The sequence below is a fragment of the Gopherus flavomarginatus genome, chromosome 7 (genome assembly GCF_025201925.1).
Source record: "Gopherus flavomarginatus isolate rGopFla2 chromosome 7, rGopFla2.mat.asm, whole genome shotgun sequence".
NCBI classification, from domain to species: domain Eukaryota; kingdom Metazoa; phylum Chordata; order Testudines; family Testudinidae; genus Gopherus; species Gopherus flavomarginatus.
Genome location: NC_066623.1, coordinates 97391548 through 97408845, shown reverse-complemented (window position 1 = coordinate 97408845; position 17298 = coordinate 97391548). Strand labels below are relative to the sequence as shown.

Sequence of the window (17298 nt, the reverse complement as noted above, 5' to 3'; positions counted from 1 at the left end):
TCACCACTATTTCAAAGGGTGTTCCAATCAAACAAAAAACAAAACAAACTCAGAGAGACCAGCAAGCCCACACCTAACCGCCAGGAGACAGTGGCTAAATAAATCTGAGGGCACTAATGTAAACTCTGGCAGTCCACATCAAGCAGTTTAACATTGCTCAGGGCAGCATGCCAAGGGTCTATGTGCCTTGCTGCACAGCTTCCACATTTGCATTTGTTTTGTGAGTCTGCCAGCACTCAATCTTGCCCACTTCGTACGTGATGTTTCCCTTAACTGGTGCCAAATTGTTTAGTCTTTTGGTTACTTTACTGTAATTTCCTTTGTTTAATATGCTTTAAAATAGCCAATTGGCTTACAAAGAAAGGCTTGTAAAGTTAAGCAACAGTTAGCAAGACAAAGAGACTTCCATGTCTTTTGTTTTTATAAGCAGAGTTAAGTAGGTATGATTCATGGAATTCCGCACATCAGTTCCTGATGGGTTATTTGGTATTCCCCTCTATCGGCTGCAGCTGTTCAGCGACCGTCATTACGGAAACAAAGACAGTAACTAAGCGTTTGGGAGAACTCATGAAGTGCAAGTTAGCTGATCTTCAACAGCCATTAGAAGTGTACTGTAATTATCATTAAAGATCTTAAATGCATTCTGAAATGCTTGGCGCCCTTGTAAAGATGATGTAAACATACCCTAATGCTGTTAGATGATTCTTGAATTTACAGTTTTTGGAATTAGCCTGAGCTGTTAAATCATTATGCTTGATGCAAAATGTGATAGAGGCTGTTTACACCTGAGGGTGAGAATTATTCTTTTGATGTAGGTTTGAACTTCAGATTCAGGTTTAGAAAGAATGCCTTGATCTAGTACAGGGAAAACAGGCACTGCATTTTCTGAAGATAATAGTGCAAATTACAAACATTACATCTGAGATCCAGATTTTGAACAATCCAAGATTTGGGAGTATTGGATCCAGGATTTTAGTGCAGCCAGAATAGGGCAGGGACTAGAACTGGTTGGGAATTTTTCAACAAAACTTTTTTTTGTCAGAAAATGCTGATTTGTCCAAATGGATTTTTTCCCCATGAGAATGGATCATTTTCAATGAATTTTTTCAACTAAAAAAAGGTTTGAAATTGTGGAAACATAAAATTTTGATATTTTCAAAAGAAAAAAATCTGGTTTTCTGGTTCATAACAAGTTTTCATTTAAAAAATTAAGCTACTTAGAGTTTAAAAAAATGGTCAAAAACAAAACAAAACATTTCAGAAATTATTGAAAGAAAACTGCAATTTACCCAAACCTGTGTATGTGTCTGTGTGCTGGAAACCAGTCAATGGGAGCTACAGGGATGGCGCTTGTGGGCACAGGCAGCGCACAGAACACGCTGTCCCCCTCCCACCCTGGGGCCACAAAGACCTGCTAGGAGCCAGCCGCTTCCGGGAGCAGCATGGGGCTATGGCTGGCAGGGCAGGCAGCCTGCCTGAGCCCTGCTGTGCTGCCAGCTGGGAGCCACCTGTGGTAAGTGCCTCCCAGCCAGAGCCTGCACCTCACACCCTCTTCTCCACCCCAACCCCCTACCCCAGGTCAGAATCCCGTCCTACACTCAAACTCCATCCCAGAGCCTGCACCTCACACTCCTTCCTCCACCCCAACCCCCTACCCCAGATCAGAATCCCCCTCCTGCACCCAAACTCCCTCCCAGACTCCCCACCCCCTTCTGCATCCCAGTCCCCTGCCCCAGCCCCCTCCTGCACCAAACTCCCTCCCAGGAAAAAGACTTGTATACAGGGGCCCCACAAAATCAAATAGCCCCAGGCTCACAGGAGAATTAATCCGGCCCTGTCCATACACTGAAATCCTCTTCCTTTGCTCCTTTGTTCTCTGAAATGAATAATTATAATCAAAGTTGATTATTCTGCCTCACAAATACAGTGTTAACAGTCTAGAGGAACAATTGTACATATTTAATACTCCGCATGTAAGTCAGACAATCTGATGCTTTGGCCTTGCCAGCGCTAGAGCCTAGCCAGTTTCCAAATAACATCCTCAATCCCCAGGAGACCTCCTTTGTTGGTATGATTCCCCACTGTCTCCAACACGGGCCACTGCCCATTAGGTTTGACCTTTTGTGGTGGCTTGACCATTTTGAACTTCTTCATTCTCCAGACATTTCAGTCATGCTGGTTTAGGGTGTGTCTTAAGCAGATAATTGCTCAAGGGCAGGTTCAAAAGGTGAATAACTATTTGAGGGCAAGGCTAAAAAGTGAATAATGGTTAAAAGGCGAGAGGCCTTGCCTGAATGGGAATGAAGTGAGGTAACTGAACATGGAACAGAATCAGTAAGAATTTGTGTAATTTCCTAGAGCAAAATCTTTGGTTTGGGGGGGCTGTGATTGGTAGTTCTTTTGCCTTTAGAAAAGGTGGGATCTTTGATCTTTGGAGAAGTTCAGTTACTGGTCCAACTTGGGCCCAGGTTCTGAGCCCTGATTCTGGTCTCACACCCATTTTATATTGGTATAAGTCAATTGGCTTCAGTGGAGGTACTCCTGGCTTGCCCAATATGGGTGAGAGAGACAGGCCCCTCTAAACTCTTCATCAAAACTGCCATTTCAGTTTGCCTGTGTAAAACCAGCAAGACAGTGATAATGCTCAGAAAAATGAGGGGGAAAAGAAGCAAAATGAACATTTTAAAAAAGAGAGAAACATTTGGGAAACTTAATAGTATTTAGGGATTTGTTCTTTGTTTCAAGTAGGAATCTTTCACCAATATTTGTCCTCTCCCTCTGTCTCCCTCTCCAGTTGGTGGTAATGTTGATACTCTTTTTGGTATCGTGTACCTTTTGGGACTCTTTCTTTGAGCTCATTGTGGTGCCATACATGGAATTTAGCAGTGTTAGAAGAAATTTCATTTCTCATCACATTCACAAACATACCACCAATCAATGCCAGCTCTTCACACATGTTCTGTCCGTTGGGTTCCCTTCTCACATGGAAGTCCCAAGCTAGCTCTCAGTAGGGCATACATGAAACATAGTGCTGTTGGGTTATCAAAAGGAAAATGAGGCAGTTTGGGAGGCACGCTCAAATAGAATGCCTTAGAGAGAGAGAATGCTCTCACTAGAGGGCCTCTGCTTTATGTTTTAAAAAGAAACAACCCATTGTAGCACAGCTGGGCAAATACTGCACACACAGATATTCCGCAAATTATTTGCCTAGTTCTGTGTTAGAATGATTTTTCATTACAATGTATTTACATTCATTAGTACATTCCATATGTTTTTAGATGGCTGCATTAGGTGTATTTTCATTTTGGGAGGACCAGCTGCCACTGTTTTTCATACAGTATTTTAAGAGATACAAAGCCATGTCTTACTGGGCTTTATTTACACTTTATGCCTCATCTTATAAAGCAAACAGACTTTTGCTGTTTAAGAGTTGCCAGTTTTTCTCATTATGCACATCTAGGAAAAGCGATTTCAGGGTTCAGAATTATTTTAATTTCCCAGAGCTAGTTTTCCTACCTTATGAAAGCCCTGTGAAGTTGCTTAAATAAAGACTTCAGGATATGAATCACAGATTTCAATTTAATTTAAATGCTAGGTATATACATTTCACAACAGTAGCTTTCTCATTCTCACATTCCCTTTGTTAAATGATAAACCCACTTGCCTCTTAGTCTTCTTTCTAAAGATGTAGGATCCAACTGATAAGTGTCACCCAGTCTGGCTCTTGGGAATGACTTTGGAAAAGAGCTTTAAGCCCCTTACTGTCTAAATGCATTGTTTAATGAGACAACAAAAAGAGCCATGAAGCCTGAATACATCTGTTGATTGGAGACTGAGGGAGGCCGAGAACACTCTGGCAATCAAGCATTAAGACTATATTCCATTTTCACCGCTGCAGGCTTAGGGACTAAAGGTCCTGAGTTTTGAGAGTAGTGCCGTGTGGGAGGCAGGGAATTCACTAGCATTCACCATCCTCTCCAAATGGGCAGCTTCATAAATAGCTAATGAAGAGCGGGGGTGGTTATTTGGTTTGTGGTTTCTATCGTGGGCTCTTCCTACTAACTTGGTCAGCTTTGTTTGGCACAAGTGTCTTTCTCAGTGTGGCTTTCATAGGTATGACTGATCAGACATTTTGGTATAAGACCTTCTGCCTTCTGGAGCATTGTTTTTTCTCAAGGCCATAGATATTGTTAGTTGTATCAGACCTTTCTTTAATTAAGACATTTTATGCCTGTAGTCTGCTTGCTTTAGTCATCTAATTATATTTTGCTGTTGCTTCCTGTCATTCAGTTCAGACTGGTACTGATCTTTCTTTTGTTTCCTGATCTTTGTTTTTCATTTTCTGAGCCAAGCTTCCATTTAATTTCAGAAAACACTTTACACCTGTGGAACTCTCTAAAAATGCCTTTGGAAACCAAGATGTTTAGTCTGTAGTTAAAAAAAGGACTTTTCCCATTTATAATTTTAATCTAAACGTATCACATTGGAGTGAGGTTAGACAACTATAATTAATTCCCTCCAAATTGTGGACAACCAGTTTTCCTAGGAGAAGTGCTATTAATTTTTGGCCTAATTTTGTTGCCACTAAAATCAGGATGAATTTTGCTATTAACTTCAGTGGGTGCAGGGTCATGCTTTTGGTTAGAACACATGACCATGTCAAATATGTTCTTTTAAAACACCCATTCTACTAAGAAGTGCTCAGCTGCGTTCTGTGTTTTCTTTTACATGGTAAGTAGCACTTACCATGGATGGATGCTATAGATAACACAATAGATAGTAATCTTCATTTGAGCTATCATTAAGGATTTTTGTTGGACTCTTGTCTTGCTGAGAAATCAGGCCCCAGCAGATTTTGGTAGATAAATAATTTTGGCGTCAGACGTCCTGTCAAAGGTTTCTGTGGTAACTTAGTGAGTCAGGTAACCAATACAAAGCACTAAACTAACATGCTGAAGCAAGCTGTAGTTGTTTCTATTCATTATCCTGAAACAAGTGTTTCTACAGATAGGGAAGGGCAAAATGATTCAGATGAAACAGAAACTGACCCGAATATCCACCCAAATAAAACGGAAGTTTATAATCAGACATGTTGTGCTATATTAACATTGTGTTTTTATCTGTACAAATATTCAGTGTATTCCTTCTAATGATACACAGAACGAAATTGTAAATCTTATCAATGCTTTTGCTTTTATGCTAATCAAAAGACATGCTAATAGTCCAAAAAAATCCTGTATGATACCAATCAGCTAGGAAAGCACTGACAGAATGCATCTGCCATTTGTATTCATAGGCAGTAGATGTTTTATAGGACTTGTCTTCAACTGGAGGAAGCCTTTAAGCAGATTTAGCCCTGCAGGAATGGCATGTACTTTCTTAATGTGCCAGCAAAGTCTCATGCATGTGCACCTTATAAACACATGACACATTTATTTTCAGGGAAGTCAAAATGGTGGTTTCGCCATGACCTTACTTTTTTGTCAACATCAGTTGATAGGGTTTTTTTTCCCGTTAGACCCACCCAGTTCTCATGAGGTGAGTAACATGAGCCCCAAGCTTCGCATGTGAATAGGGAAATTCAGACTCTCTTCTAAGCAATGATAATTCACAGTACATTCACTATGCAGGATCTTGTTCTAACCCTGTTATTATGCATATTTCAGCTTTCAATTATCTGGAAATGATCTAGAATCTATCTATCTTTCTTCCTTCCTTCCTTCCTTCAAGGCAGGTTCTGATTCTTGCAGTGTTCCAGCTTTTTTTATTATGTGTTTTCATATTTTCATTTTCAATTATCTGGAAATGAGCTAGAAATACACACACACTTCATGGTTCTGATTCTTTAAACAGCAAATTTTACCAGTAAAACATTAATATTAGTCTTACCTAGATCAGAGTGATGTTATTACTTTAAGGGAGGAGTCACTTAACATAACTGATTAATAGCAACTTTTTCTTTAGGAGTTGTGCTTTGAATTTATTATGTATTTTTAAATTGTCATAATAAAATTGTGTAAACAAGTCTGCCATGAAATTATTCTTTTTTAAGTATTCGCTTGAATGTACGAAGGATAAAGCAATTTTCTCTTGACATAAAATGAGAAATTTCATGGCTCAATGTTTGTTTATGATTAAAAAATAAACAAAAGAGACAACAAAAATCCTCAGTGTTTTGCGTCTTGTTAAAAGTAGCTTCTAGCACATCATAACTTGATTGGGGCGGGGAGGAAAGAAAGAGTTGCAAAAGCACTGAAATGAAAAAAAGACTGATGGCTGAATATAATATGTTTACTGACTCTAGCCACTAAAATAATGGAAATTACCTATCAAAAGCTCTCTTCTTTTGAACTGATTCACCAAATTAATTGAAAAAGTTTTATTATTTTTACTGTTAAATTTATATTTAAAATCAGCTTCTCATCACTCTTAGTGAGAATGCGGAAGAAAAGAAAATACACAAACTGAAATTTTGAAGTAACAGGAACAGTTGCAAACTAATCTTTTCTGATTAAATCCATTCTGTAAATGATGAAATATGAGGAAAACTGAAGATAAAAATTTTGTTATTCCTCAAACTGAAGAAAGAACTTCTTTCAAGGAGTATTGGCTTGGCAGACTCAAAATAGGCCAAAATGAACAGTGCTTCAAAGTTCATATAGGTTTGAGGAGAGCCAGAATAATAGGAAATTACCTTTTATATAATAACTCTTTAAAAAAAGAAAGGAAAATCATATACTAGTAGTTACCTGCTTTTCTGCCCATTGTGAGAATTACCAACCCACATTTTGTCTCATCTGCTGCTCTTGGGAGTTTTGCTTTCATGTTGACAGTTGGGACAGTATCCTGAAATCCTCATTCAGCTCTCACTCAGGCAAAAACGCTGCTTAAGGATTAGACACCTATGAGATTTAAATACCCAGCTCTGGAAGAGGAGACCAAGTGTTGGTTAATATCTGTTCTGGTTTCAAATACTGGTTTATCTAACTTAAAAAATCTGCTTTAACACAAGCCTGCCACAAACACCGAAACTGAATGTTCAAAGTGCACCTGGATATGTGCCCTGTGGCCTGATCCTGCAAATACTTATACATCTGAGGAGTCATTTCCCTTGTGTGTATAAATGTTTTCAGAACTGGGCCTTAATTCCTATTACACTGGTAAATATCTGTGTAACCTGCTAGATTTTAAATATCGAGTGCCAAATTCTTCCCAGGTAAAATAGAAATGAATGGAATTACACCAGGAATGAATTGTGCCTTGATACCAGAAGTGGTTAGAACAGGGGTAGGCAACCGATGGCATGTGTGCCAAAGGCGGCATGCGAGCTGATTTTCAGTGGCACTCACACTGCCTAGGTCCTGGTCACCAGTCCGGGGGCTCTGCATTTTAATTTAATTTTAAATGAAGCTTCTTAAACATTTTAAAAACCTTATTTACTTTACATACAACATTAGTTTAGTTATATATTACAGACTTATAGAAAGAGACCTTCTAAAAACGTTAAAAATGTATTACTGGCACGCGAAACCTTAAATTAGAGTTGAATAAATGAAGACTCGTCACAGCACTTCTGAAAGGTTGCTGACCCCTGGGATTAGAAGCATGATTAAGCTGATCGTGACTTGGCCCTGTTGCATTTATCAGCTGGGCTGGGGGACGAGGGGGGTGGGGGGAGAGGAGAGGAAAGGAAACAAGGAGAAACCATACAAACACTAATGATATCCTTGCAGGTAAGAATTCTCTCCTGCCTTTTGTTCTGAGGACTTCTAAGAAACAGTGGCAAAGTGAAGAATGTAAGATGGTATTTGTGTCAGAAGGTTGGGTCACGAGGGCAATGCAGTTTATAAACGGTTTTAGACACCAGAGGTTTGCAACTAAACTGTTTCATTAAGACCAAGGGTGGGGAGCACCCACTTTCTGTATACACATTCCAAGCAAAGGCATTACAATATCATAGCAGTTCTTTTTTTCCTGTACTTGCCTTTGACGTCTGTAAATGTTTTTAGTTTTTCATCCACTGGGCCAGATTGTAGCTTGAAGCAAATTGGTGTCGCTTCATTGACTAAAAAGGAACTGTGCTGATTTACACCAGCTGAGGATCTGGCCCTGTGTCTTTATTGTCTCCGTAATGCATTGTGCACACCTATGATGTGGTTGTCTGAAGAGCAGTAATAATAATGGGGTTACCTTGAGAAGAAGCACTGGGCTGGAAAATCAATAAAAGGGGTGTGTGAATTTGGGGGTAGGTCTTTGTTTAACCTTCTGGCATGAGAAGGAAATTTACTTCGTCCATAGAAAGCCAGAGCATTATTTTGTTCAGCTGACTTACCAGGAGGAAAATGTTAGGGAGGTGCACCTTTTCCCCCTTCCCCCCACATGCACCAGGCTCAGTACTGCAGCCTGTGAGCTGGAACACTACAGCCTTGTCTACACTGCCACTTTACAGCACTGAAACTTTCTCACTCAAGGGGTATGGCTACATTTGGAATTTCAAAGCGCTGCCACGGCAGCGCTGCGAAGTGTGAGTGTAGTCAGAGCGGCAGCACTGGGAGAGAGCTCTCCCAGCGCTGCATGTAAACCACATCCCTTACGAGTGTAGCGTGCAGCGCTGGGAGCCGCTCAGGGGGTTGCAGCGCTCAGGGGGTTGTTTTTTCACACCCCAGTTGCAGCGCTGTAATGTGTGAGTGTAGCCAAGCCCAAGGATGTGAAAAAACACACACACCCCACCCCTGAGCAGGTAAGTTTCAGTGCTGTAAAGTGGCAGTGTAGACAGTGCACCAGCGCTGGGGGCTGCACTCCCAGCTTTGGTAGCTACTTCCCTCATGGGGATGATGAAGTGAAGTTTCCTTACACAGCCTTTCCAGAGCCGGCACCCCTTGCGCTTTCGGCCTGGTACACTTGCATAAAGATTTCCCTAGGGCAGTTTCCAACTTGTCCGTAGAGGAAAGGAAACCACACACCTATCGTAGAGGCAACATGTCAACATTAACAGGGTTAGGAATGAAGCAAAGATTTGCATCTTAGATAAAGTAAAACTAAAGATGTTTCACTATATGTGAAAATAACATCTAAGAGTATTAAATGAATTATAATGAAAGGAATTACCAACAAAAAAAAGAGAGCGAGACTCTGATACGAAACTGGGGCTCCAGTGCCCCAGTGAATACTTCAGAAGTGGTTCCAGTATCAATCAAGGAATGATTCAGTGTCTGGCTGAGCTATTTTGGTTGAAATTACTTTTCTAGTCATTACAGGAAAACTCCACACAGCCTGATTGCTTTTTCTCATCACTCTCCAGATGTTTTCAGAATACTGTTTGTTGTTCAGAAGATCAGGCATTCTTTATGTTTGTTTGGGGTCTGTAGGCTTTTCTTCCTTATTTTACTTCTATTAAAATAATGTGTATTCCTTTTTTAAACTCTACGCTTGAATTGCACTATCTGCTGATCAGGGCATGGGATATGGAAAAGGGAGACCCAAGGTCTATTCCTGACTCTGCCACTGACTCCCTGTGTGACCATGGCCAAGTTACTTCACCTCTCCGTGACTCAGTTCCCATCTGTAAAATGAGGATAATAATGCCTTTCTCTGTAAAATATATTAAGATGATTAGATGAAAGGCATTGTATAAATGCAAAGTATTATTATTGATTGCAGGGATGCAGCATTAACTCTAAATTCATTCACTAATTCTCTGAAATGTGTAAGTTGCTGTACAAAACATGCAATACACAAACCAATTGGCATTTTCTCATTGCTTGTGTACATTCTGTTGGTTTTACCCTTTGCTGTCAGATTGGTTTAGCTGAGAAGCCACTGCAGAGATTTTAACATAACATCATTCATTGATCTGTGCAGAGGGAGCAACATGCATTCTCCCTACTGGTACTGCACACAAATGGCACACAATAAAATAGAATCTCTCTGGAACATTTGCCATCAAGTGAAGCTCAAGAAAAACCCAGAGTCCCATAAAACGAACAGTTTATATGTGTAGTGATTGCTTTTAAGTGTTATTGAATGTCCTCCTCATGCCTCACCAGGCTGTACATTTTTAACTATGGCACATTATTGAGGAAATTCTATGAATAAATTCATATTCCAGCCATGTTCAGACAGTACATTGCAATGATACCATTAAAAGTGCATGTATAATCCCCTCTAGGTAACGAGGATGATAATTGCCATGGCTGGAGTTGGTCATGGTAGTGTTTTTAGCAGTGTTACAGTACCTCTCACCAGTCATGTAAAGGTTGCTGATTATAAGCCTGAAGAAGAGGGTGGAATTTGCTTACTTATTACTGAGTGAACAGAGAAAAGGCATGGTTTTGTTTAAGTTCAGAGATGAGAGTCAAAAGATCTGGGTTCTATCCCTTCTCTACTGTAGACATCCTGTGTGACCACGGGCAAGTCATTTAATCATTTTGTGCCTCAGTTCCCATCTGTAAAATGGGGATAATAATACCTGGTACTTCTCTGCATTATGGTAGCAGTGCTGCCAGGCTGCATTTTTTAATGTCTGCATAGTGCTTTAAGTGCCTCAGCTGAAATGCACGATTCTGTATATGTACAAAATACTATAAAATCCTGTTGACACAACTTCGTTTGAAAATCATTTTTACAATCACCTGATTGTGGTGGTTCTTTTGAATAAATAAAGGCCCTGATCCAGTAAAATCCTTCAAAACATGCTTAACTTATGCTTGAAGTCTATGGGACTACTTCCATGCTTAAAATTAAGCATGTGCTGAAATGCTTTGCTGGATTATGGCCAATGTGTAGTTTTCAAGTACTGAGCTAGAACTCATCTCCTCTTTTATGAGAGCTTTACTTTTCATTGTGATTACACAGATAGGCGAGTGTGCATTAATTCCTTACTTTTTTGTTTATAACTTTAAAAAAAAACACCAAGTTTTGGCTTGGTAGTTCCTTGATTTTGGATCAAGAGACTTTAACCTCTCTCAGCTGACATGAATCTTAAAGGAGATTTAGTAATTGAAAGTAATTCCCCAGCATGCCCACAGCTCTGGGATTCCTGACCTTCACATCAAACATCATTCACACCTCCCCCTTGCCAGGATCTTATGACATATTCCTAAGTGAACCGATCATGTGCCAGAGACCGGTGACACTGACACACCACATTAAGTTGCCTAAAGCCATGTGACAATACCCCTGCCTCCAGTCACTTTTAAAGTGAAAAATACATGTTTCTTGCTAACAGGCATTTTCAGACCCTGTGCTCTGTGGTTGTTGATCTGTTTCTCTACATAATCTGGCTGTGGGTGGTAGCCAGTTAGCTGATCTATCTTCAGTGCTTTTACTTTCATGTCTAGCCCACCCAGTTGTGGATGATTCTTGCTATATTCTGATTAGTGGGTTCCTTGGTGCTGTTCATTCGACACGGGGAATAGGATTTGGACATTTGCAGGAATGGTTGTCTGTCTAAAACCAATTATATATTATCTGACCTTCAGTAGTTAAAGTGGTTGAACATTTTATGAACTAACCCATTACTGTCTGGAGAACACGTTGATACATGTGGACAGATTGTCTAGAGATAAAGCATCACAGATGGTTAGAGTAAGGAGTCCAACCAAATATTGCCTAAAGTTCTGCCATGCTGGCATTACGTGGTAAAAGGGAAATGGCAACAGTTAGCTCTTGGACTTGAGTAACTGAAAAATACTAAAAACAGATTTCACACTTTCATTTGCTCAAGTTTTGATCATTTGGAACAGGAGTTATTTGTGTGCAAAGGATGAAGAGAAGCTTTGTGAGCAGGTTCTGACCTATGGGTGGGTGCAAAGCCCAAGCTTTGGTGTGCAGACTTGGTATGTGTGTGTGCAGGAAGTATAGGGAGTTAGTGGAATAATAGGTGGAAGTTTCCTGTATTAAAAGAGAAAGAGGGAAACCTGTGATGTGTGCCAGGCAGAGTTGCGATAAACATGGGAGACATCGTGATTCTACAACTACCCCTAGAGATCTCTGTCAACTGTTCATTCTCCCTTCCATACCTCAATCCATCACACTGGCAATTCAGCCTGGGTGGGGCTTCTGTGACCGAGAGGCCTCTTGTGGCTCCTGGTTTGGCAGCATTGAGTAGACTGCCCCGATTAAAATGGAGTCTCCACTCTGTGGACTTTCCACAAGAGGCCTTTGCATAACTGCTCAAAAAATGTTTTTTACTGGACCAGCTTCTGTTGGTAAGAGAAAGAAGCTTTACACAGAGCTCTTCTTCAGGTCAGAGCTGCGTGTAAGCTCACAAGGTTGTCTCTTTCACCAAGAGAAGTTGATCCAGTAAAAGATATTACCTCACCCACCTTGCCTCTCTAATATCTTGGGGCTGATGTGGCCAGAACAACACTTCATACAAAAATGTTTTGTTTTTTTATTACCAAGTTTCAGTGGAATAGGCCAGCAGGGCACCAAAACCTATTGCAAGACGTCCCTCTATGTGCTACTTGATTGCTGAGTAGTACCCTGAAAATAGGCATATTATGACAAAGTAATTCAGTTTATTTAAGTATATTTCTGTGTGATGAATGAACAATACTTTATATTTCACTAAATCCATCAGGGGCTTAAATATAGCCATTGCAAGCCATTGGAAATTCTTATTTAGTGTGGTGTTCACCAAAAACACAGTCTAGCAGTCCAGAGGTGGATGTTTGAAAACAGTTACCTGGAAAATCAGTTATTTTGATTCTTTGGGCTAGTAAATGTCACTCAAAATAGTATAATTGCTCATGGTTCTCTTTTTAAAGCCAGTGTTTTAAAAGCTTTTAGAAACTAGCTTTTGTTTTCCTTAAGCAGTGTTAGAATTCTCAAACAGTGCTAGAATTCTCAGACAATGTTAGAATTCTCGAACAGTACTAGAACTCTTGCAGCACGTCTATTATCAATGCTTGATTACAATTGGAAGGGAAGCCTCACAGAAAAGGAAGGAGATTATCGTGTGGTACTGTTGCCATGTTACTGTGATATTCTTTTTCCTTGCTGTAAGTACACTTGTATATTGGTGGAGGCAGAGGGTTACATTACAGCAGTAGGCTTCCCCTCTATGTATGTCCCCTAACACACATGGAGAAAGTCATATGACATCATCCCAATCAGCACTGATAACACTTATTCAAAGCAGTCAGAGAACAGTAATAATTTCAAACCTAAAATTTCACTTTTATTTTAGGAATCCTGTGTGACATCATATAGACTATAGACAGCAATAAAATCCTAAAGCAGTATGAATCTTTATAGTCACTAGTGATTTCTTACTCTGATTTACATCACATACATAGTAAATTGCGGTTTTCCTATGATTTCTCACTGACAGAACAGATTGTTTTCTAATAAATTAATTGCTTTCCAACCTTAAATGTCAATGAAAATTCTGATTAAATCTATAAAAAGGGATTGTGAATGCATTCATGTAGCAATTCAAAGCAATTGATTGAAATTTTAAATTGTGCTTTGTAGACACATATTATAGGGTTAAGGTCTATGGATGTGCTTACGGTTGTAACAGAGGTAAAATATATAGATATTGATAATTTATCATCAGAAAACATTCCCAGTTCCCTTTATCTTGCTAGAGATCTGAAATGTAAATCAAAATCAGGGTTACTATGGAAGGAGTTAGCAATCCTGTTTTAAAAAATCTCTATGTGAACATTTGCACTGAAAATCATCTGTCTCTGAAATGATGAGGATTTTAAAACATATGCAGAGACTGAGATCAGGAGGCTGCTGCCTACTTTTGACTTATTTAAATATGCACAGGGCTTCCTCCATTTTAATCTTCCTTTTGAAAAACATGGCTGTATTCCTATAGCTGGCAACCCCCTCAAAAAACAACCATCATTTCTTCCCTGCATAGCGCAGCTGAGCCAGACTAATCTGGAGTGGGGACCCCCTTCAGCCAGCTGAGCAGCCAGGACGATTCATAATTCATAAGTGCTTCAAGCCATCTAACTGAATGCATTTGGATTAGTTCTTGCTTCTTTGTGCAATCCCTGATTTCATTATTCTGTTCTGCCAGCAAATAAACCCACATACAGCTCTTTTGCAGAGGTCGAATGCAAAGCTTGGCTTTGGCTTGGATTAGCAAATACCATATTTTTTCAAGTCTTTTGGCTTTTATGAATATTAAGCTTTTAATTGATTGGAAAACTGGGACATCCTTGTTCTTGTGGAATTCCTCTACCTGACCTGTGAATTCTTCATAAGGGATTTATTGATTCTGCTGTGGAGTTTTCCAAAATGCCTGAAGCAAACTATTTATTATCTGTATCTTGGGGTTACATCAAGGTGGGTTAAGAATCTTGAAAGACAATTTATAAATGACTGTGTTATATATTACAAATCTAGGATATAAAATACAGAAAGCATATGCTATTTAAGTTATTTAGATATACTGTATAGTAAGAGATAGCATCCCTGTACGTACTGTAAATGCAACATACATACATGCCATGTTTTTTTTTTTCCTTTTGATAATTCACTTCAGAGGACAGAATAATATTGCTATAAAAATAGTTTAACTTGAAAATTAGGAATATCATTTTGTACATATTAGGATGAAAACATGTTTATAATCCTGCATTGTAATATACTATATCCAAGCATACATGTTTTCTTCTTTAGAATTACAATATATTTTTACTCTATCATGCATTCCTAATGTATGCAATTGCCTTTATTTTGCAAATATATAGCAAAACAGAGCAAATGTATATTTAAAATTTAGGCAGGATGTGGAATTGAAAACCAGTAGAGGACTTCAATTTTTGAGAAAAATTTCGTAAAACATAGTCTTCTCCTTCATCAGCAAAACCTGATGTGCACGTTCTGTTAGAAATTCATTACTGTCAGTTTAATATGACAGTAAGAAACTGCCAATTCTGACAGTGCTGAATATTATCTAAATCAACCATATGTTGCTGACTGTGTCCTGAAGATCTACACAGTTTATTTTTCAATATCTTGTTTGTGGATTTGCATGTAATGAAGTTACAGTTAAATTAATGTAGAACGGCATTCAGAAAAATGTCAGTTTTTTATTTATTTATGTTATTTCAACAGTTCAAGAGAATGCTAAACCGGGAGCTGACACACCTGTCAGAGATGAGCCGATCCGGGAACCAAGTGTCTGAATACATTTCAAACACTTTCCTGGGTAAGACATTTCACACCAAGCTTTCATATCCCACAGGAATAGGATTTCATGGGAAATAAATTAGCCACTAACCTGTACTTGTGCCCATTCTTTAAAATAGTTATCCTTTACAAAACATTGCTGAAATGTTTTCTTTTTGGGTAAATGACCTAGATTTCAAATATATAATGGGGGAAAATAGAACAATGTTTGGATAAGTATTTCCTCAAAATAAATAATTTCCTCTAAATCTAACAAAATGTTTCTGTTTTCAAAAAGATTTCATGAACTTACTGTTAGCAGCACTATGCATGATTTTCTTTTGACCTTATATAAAGGACAAGGTCACACACATACTGCTGAATTCTTCCCTTCTTTGCACATCTTTTGTCATATAATTGCGTGATTGCCCTCTCAAGACAGTAAACAGCCTTGTCTTAGTCATTTTCTATGCCACTTGGTATGTGTTTATGAATTTACCACTGCTAATTCTGGGACTGATCCTGAAAATGTTTACACCCAAGAATAACCTTTCTCACATTTGTAGTTCTGTTGAAACTGTTGGGGTTGTGGACGTGAATCAGGTGTTTAAAGGGTTGGGCCCTATGGGATTGCATTATATTTGTTACACAACAAGTAATTTGCTGTAAATGCTTCACATTCAGTTTTAGAATTTGTAAGTATTCTTAAAGAGCAGAAGTTCAGCAAAATACTGATGCAGCACTTAAGTCCCACTTAAGGCCTTCACACTAAGTGGTGCATTCGACCTTATTTGGAACCTTTGTATTGGTGTGAATTTCACCCAAAGAGAAGAAATGATCTGACACACACTGATATTCCTGTCCAGATATTGTAAAACAATTCCTCATGTCAGTTAAATGCAAGAACTAGGGGTCACCAAATGAAATTAATAGGCAGCAGGTTTAAAACATATAAAAGGGAGTTCTTCACACAGCACACAGTCAACCTGTGGAACTCCTTGCCTGAGGAGGTTGTGAAGGCTAAGACTATAACAGCATTTAAAAGAGAATTGGATAAATTCATGGAGGTTAAGTCCATTAATGGTTGTTAGCCAGGATGGGGTAAGGAATGGTGTCGCTAGCCTCTGTTTGTCAGAGGGTGGAGATGGATGGCAGGAGAGAGATCACTTGATCATTGCCTGTTTGGTTCACTCCCTGTGGGGCACCTGGCATTGGCCACTGTCAGTAGATACTGGGCTAGATGGACCTTTGGTCTGACCCAGTATGGCCATTCTTATGTTCTTGTGTTAAATGCTTACACTTGGATCAAGATATGGCATTATTTTGGACATAGCACATCATTATTAATAATCAGTATAATTGTTTGTAGCTACCTTACGGAAATCTGTTGGCTCTGTTTTATCAAGCAGCCTTGTCAGGACACCCAGAATATTAAATAGTGCCAAAAGTAAAGCAGGACCAGCTAGCTGGAATCCCAACAATCTACTTCTGAAGCTGGAGAGCGTGCAACATGCTGCATTGTAGTGGGCTTATTTTCATCAGTGCTATTTACAGATTCTTCCTGATGGATTTTTGCAAGTGAGGATCTTACTGCTTACTGTTTGTCACTAGGAGAGAACACAGATATTCCCATGGAACACAACTCCAGAAGATGTCTTGCTACTTATTCTATAATGGCGATATTCACTCTAGTCCACAAGGGAATGTAGGGCCACCAAACCAATCCTGCATCAGTGGCGTACGTGGTGCAGAGGGCCGTGTGCATGCCCTCCATACTGGGACGAACTATAGCTTGATTGTTCATTTTAAAAACAGCTTTTAAATTTTTAAATTAGCTAAAAAAGGGACCTAGGTGTGTCCTTAGATTTCTAGATGAACCGTACTTCTAGGATGGGGATTGCTTGTTTGTGTCTTCCCAAAAAAAAGAAAACGTTGCTTCTTCACTTCCCTATATAAAACAGGAGAATGGTTTTGTAATGCTCAGAATGTGCAAAGGAACACATACATACAGCTCATGGGATGAATAAGATGCATGATATATTGTAGCCTTGATTAGTCAGAGGGCCAAATTCACTATTGGCTCAAACAGGTGCAACTTCTCTAAGTGCTGCAGAGTAAGTTCTCTGGGGAGTGTGGAGATGCCCCACTCACTGTGTCTTT

At 39.3% G+C, this 17298-nt stretch overlaps 1 protein-coding gene across 4 annotated transcripts in view; it reads left to right on the top strand.

The window, feature by feature from the left end:
* The window catches only part of PDE4B (phosphodiesterase 4B), a 377221-nt gene that overhangs the window by 347144 nt on the left and 12779 nt on the right, over positions 1 to 17298 (top strand). For 3 of the 4 annotated variants that reach the window (XM_050962921.1, XM_050962920.1, XM_050962922.1), the window contains one exon: positions 15085 to 15178. In XM_050962921.1, the coding sequence (XP_050818878.1) occupies positions 15085 to 15178 (94 nt within the window). Of the gene's footprint in view, positions 1 to 13863; positions 14311 to 15084; positions 15179 to 17298 lie in introns of those variants that run through there. The other variant, XM_050962923.1, reaches the window with a different exon arrangement.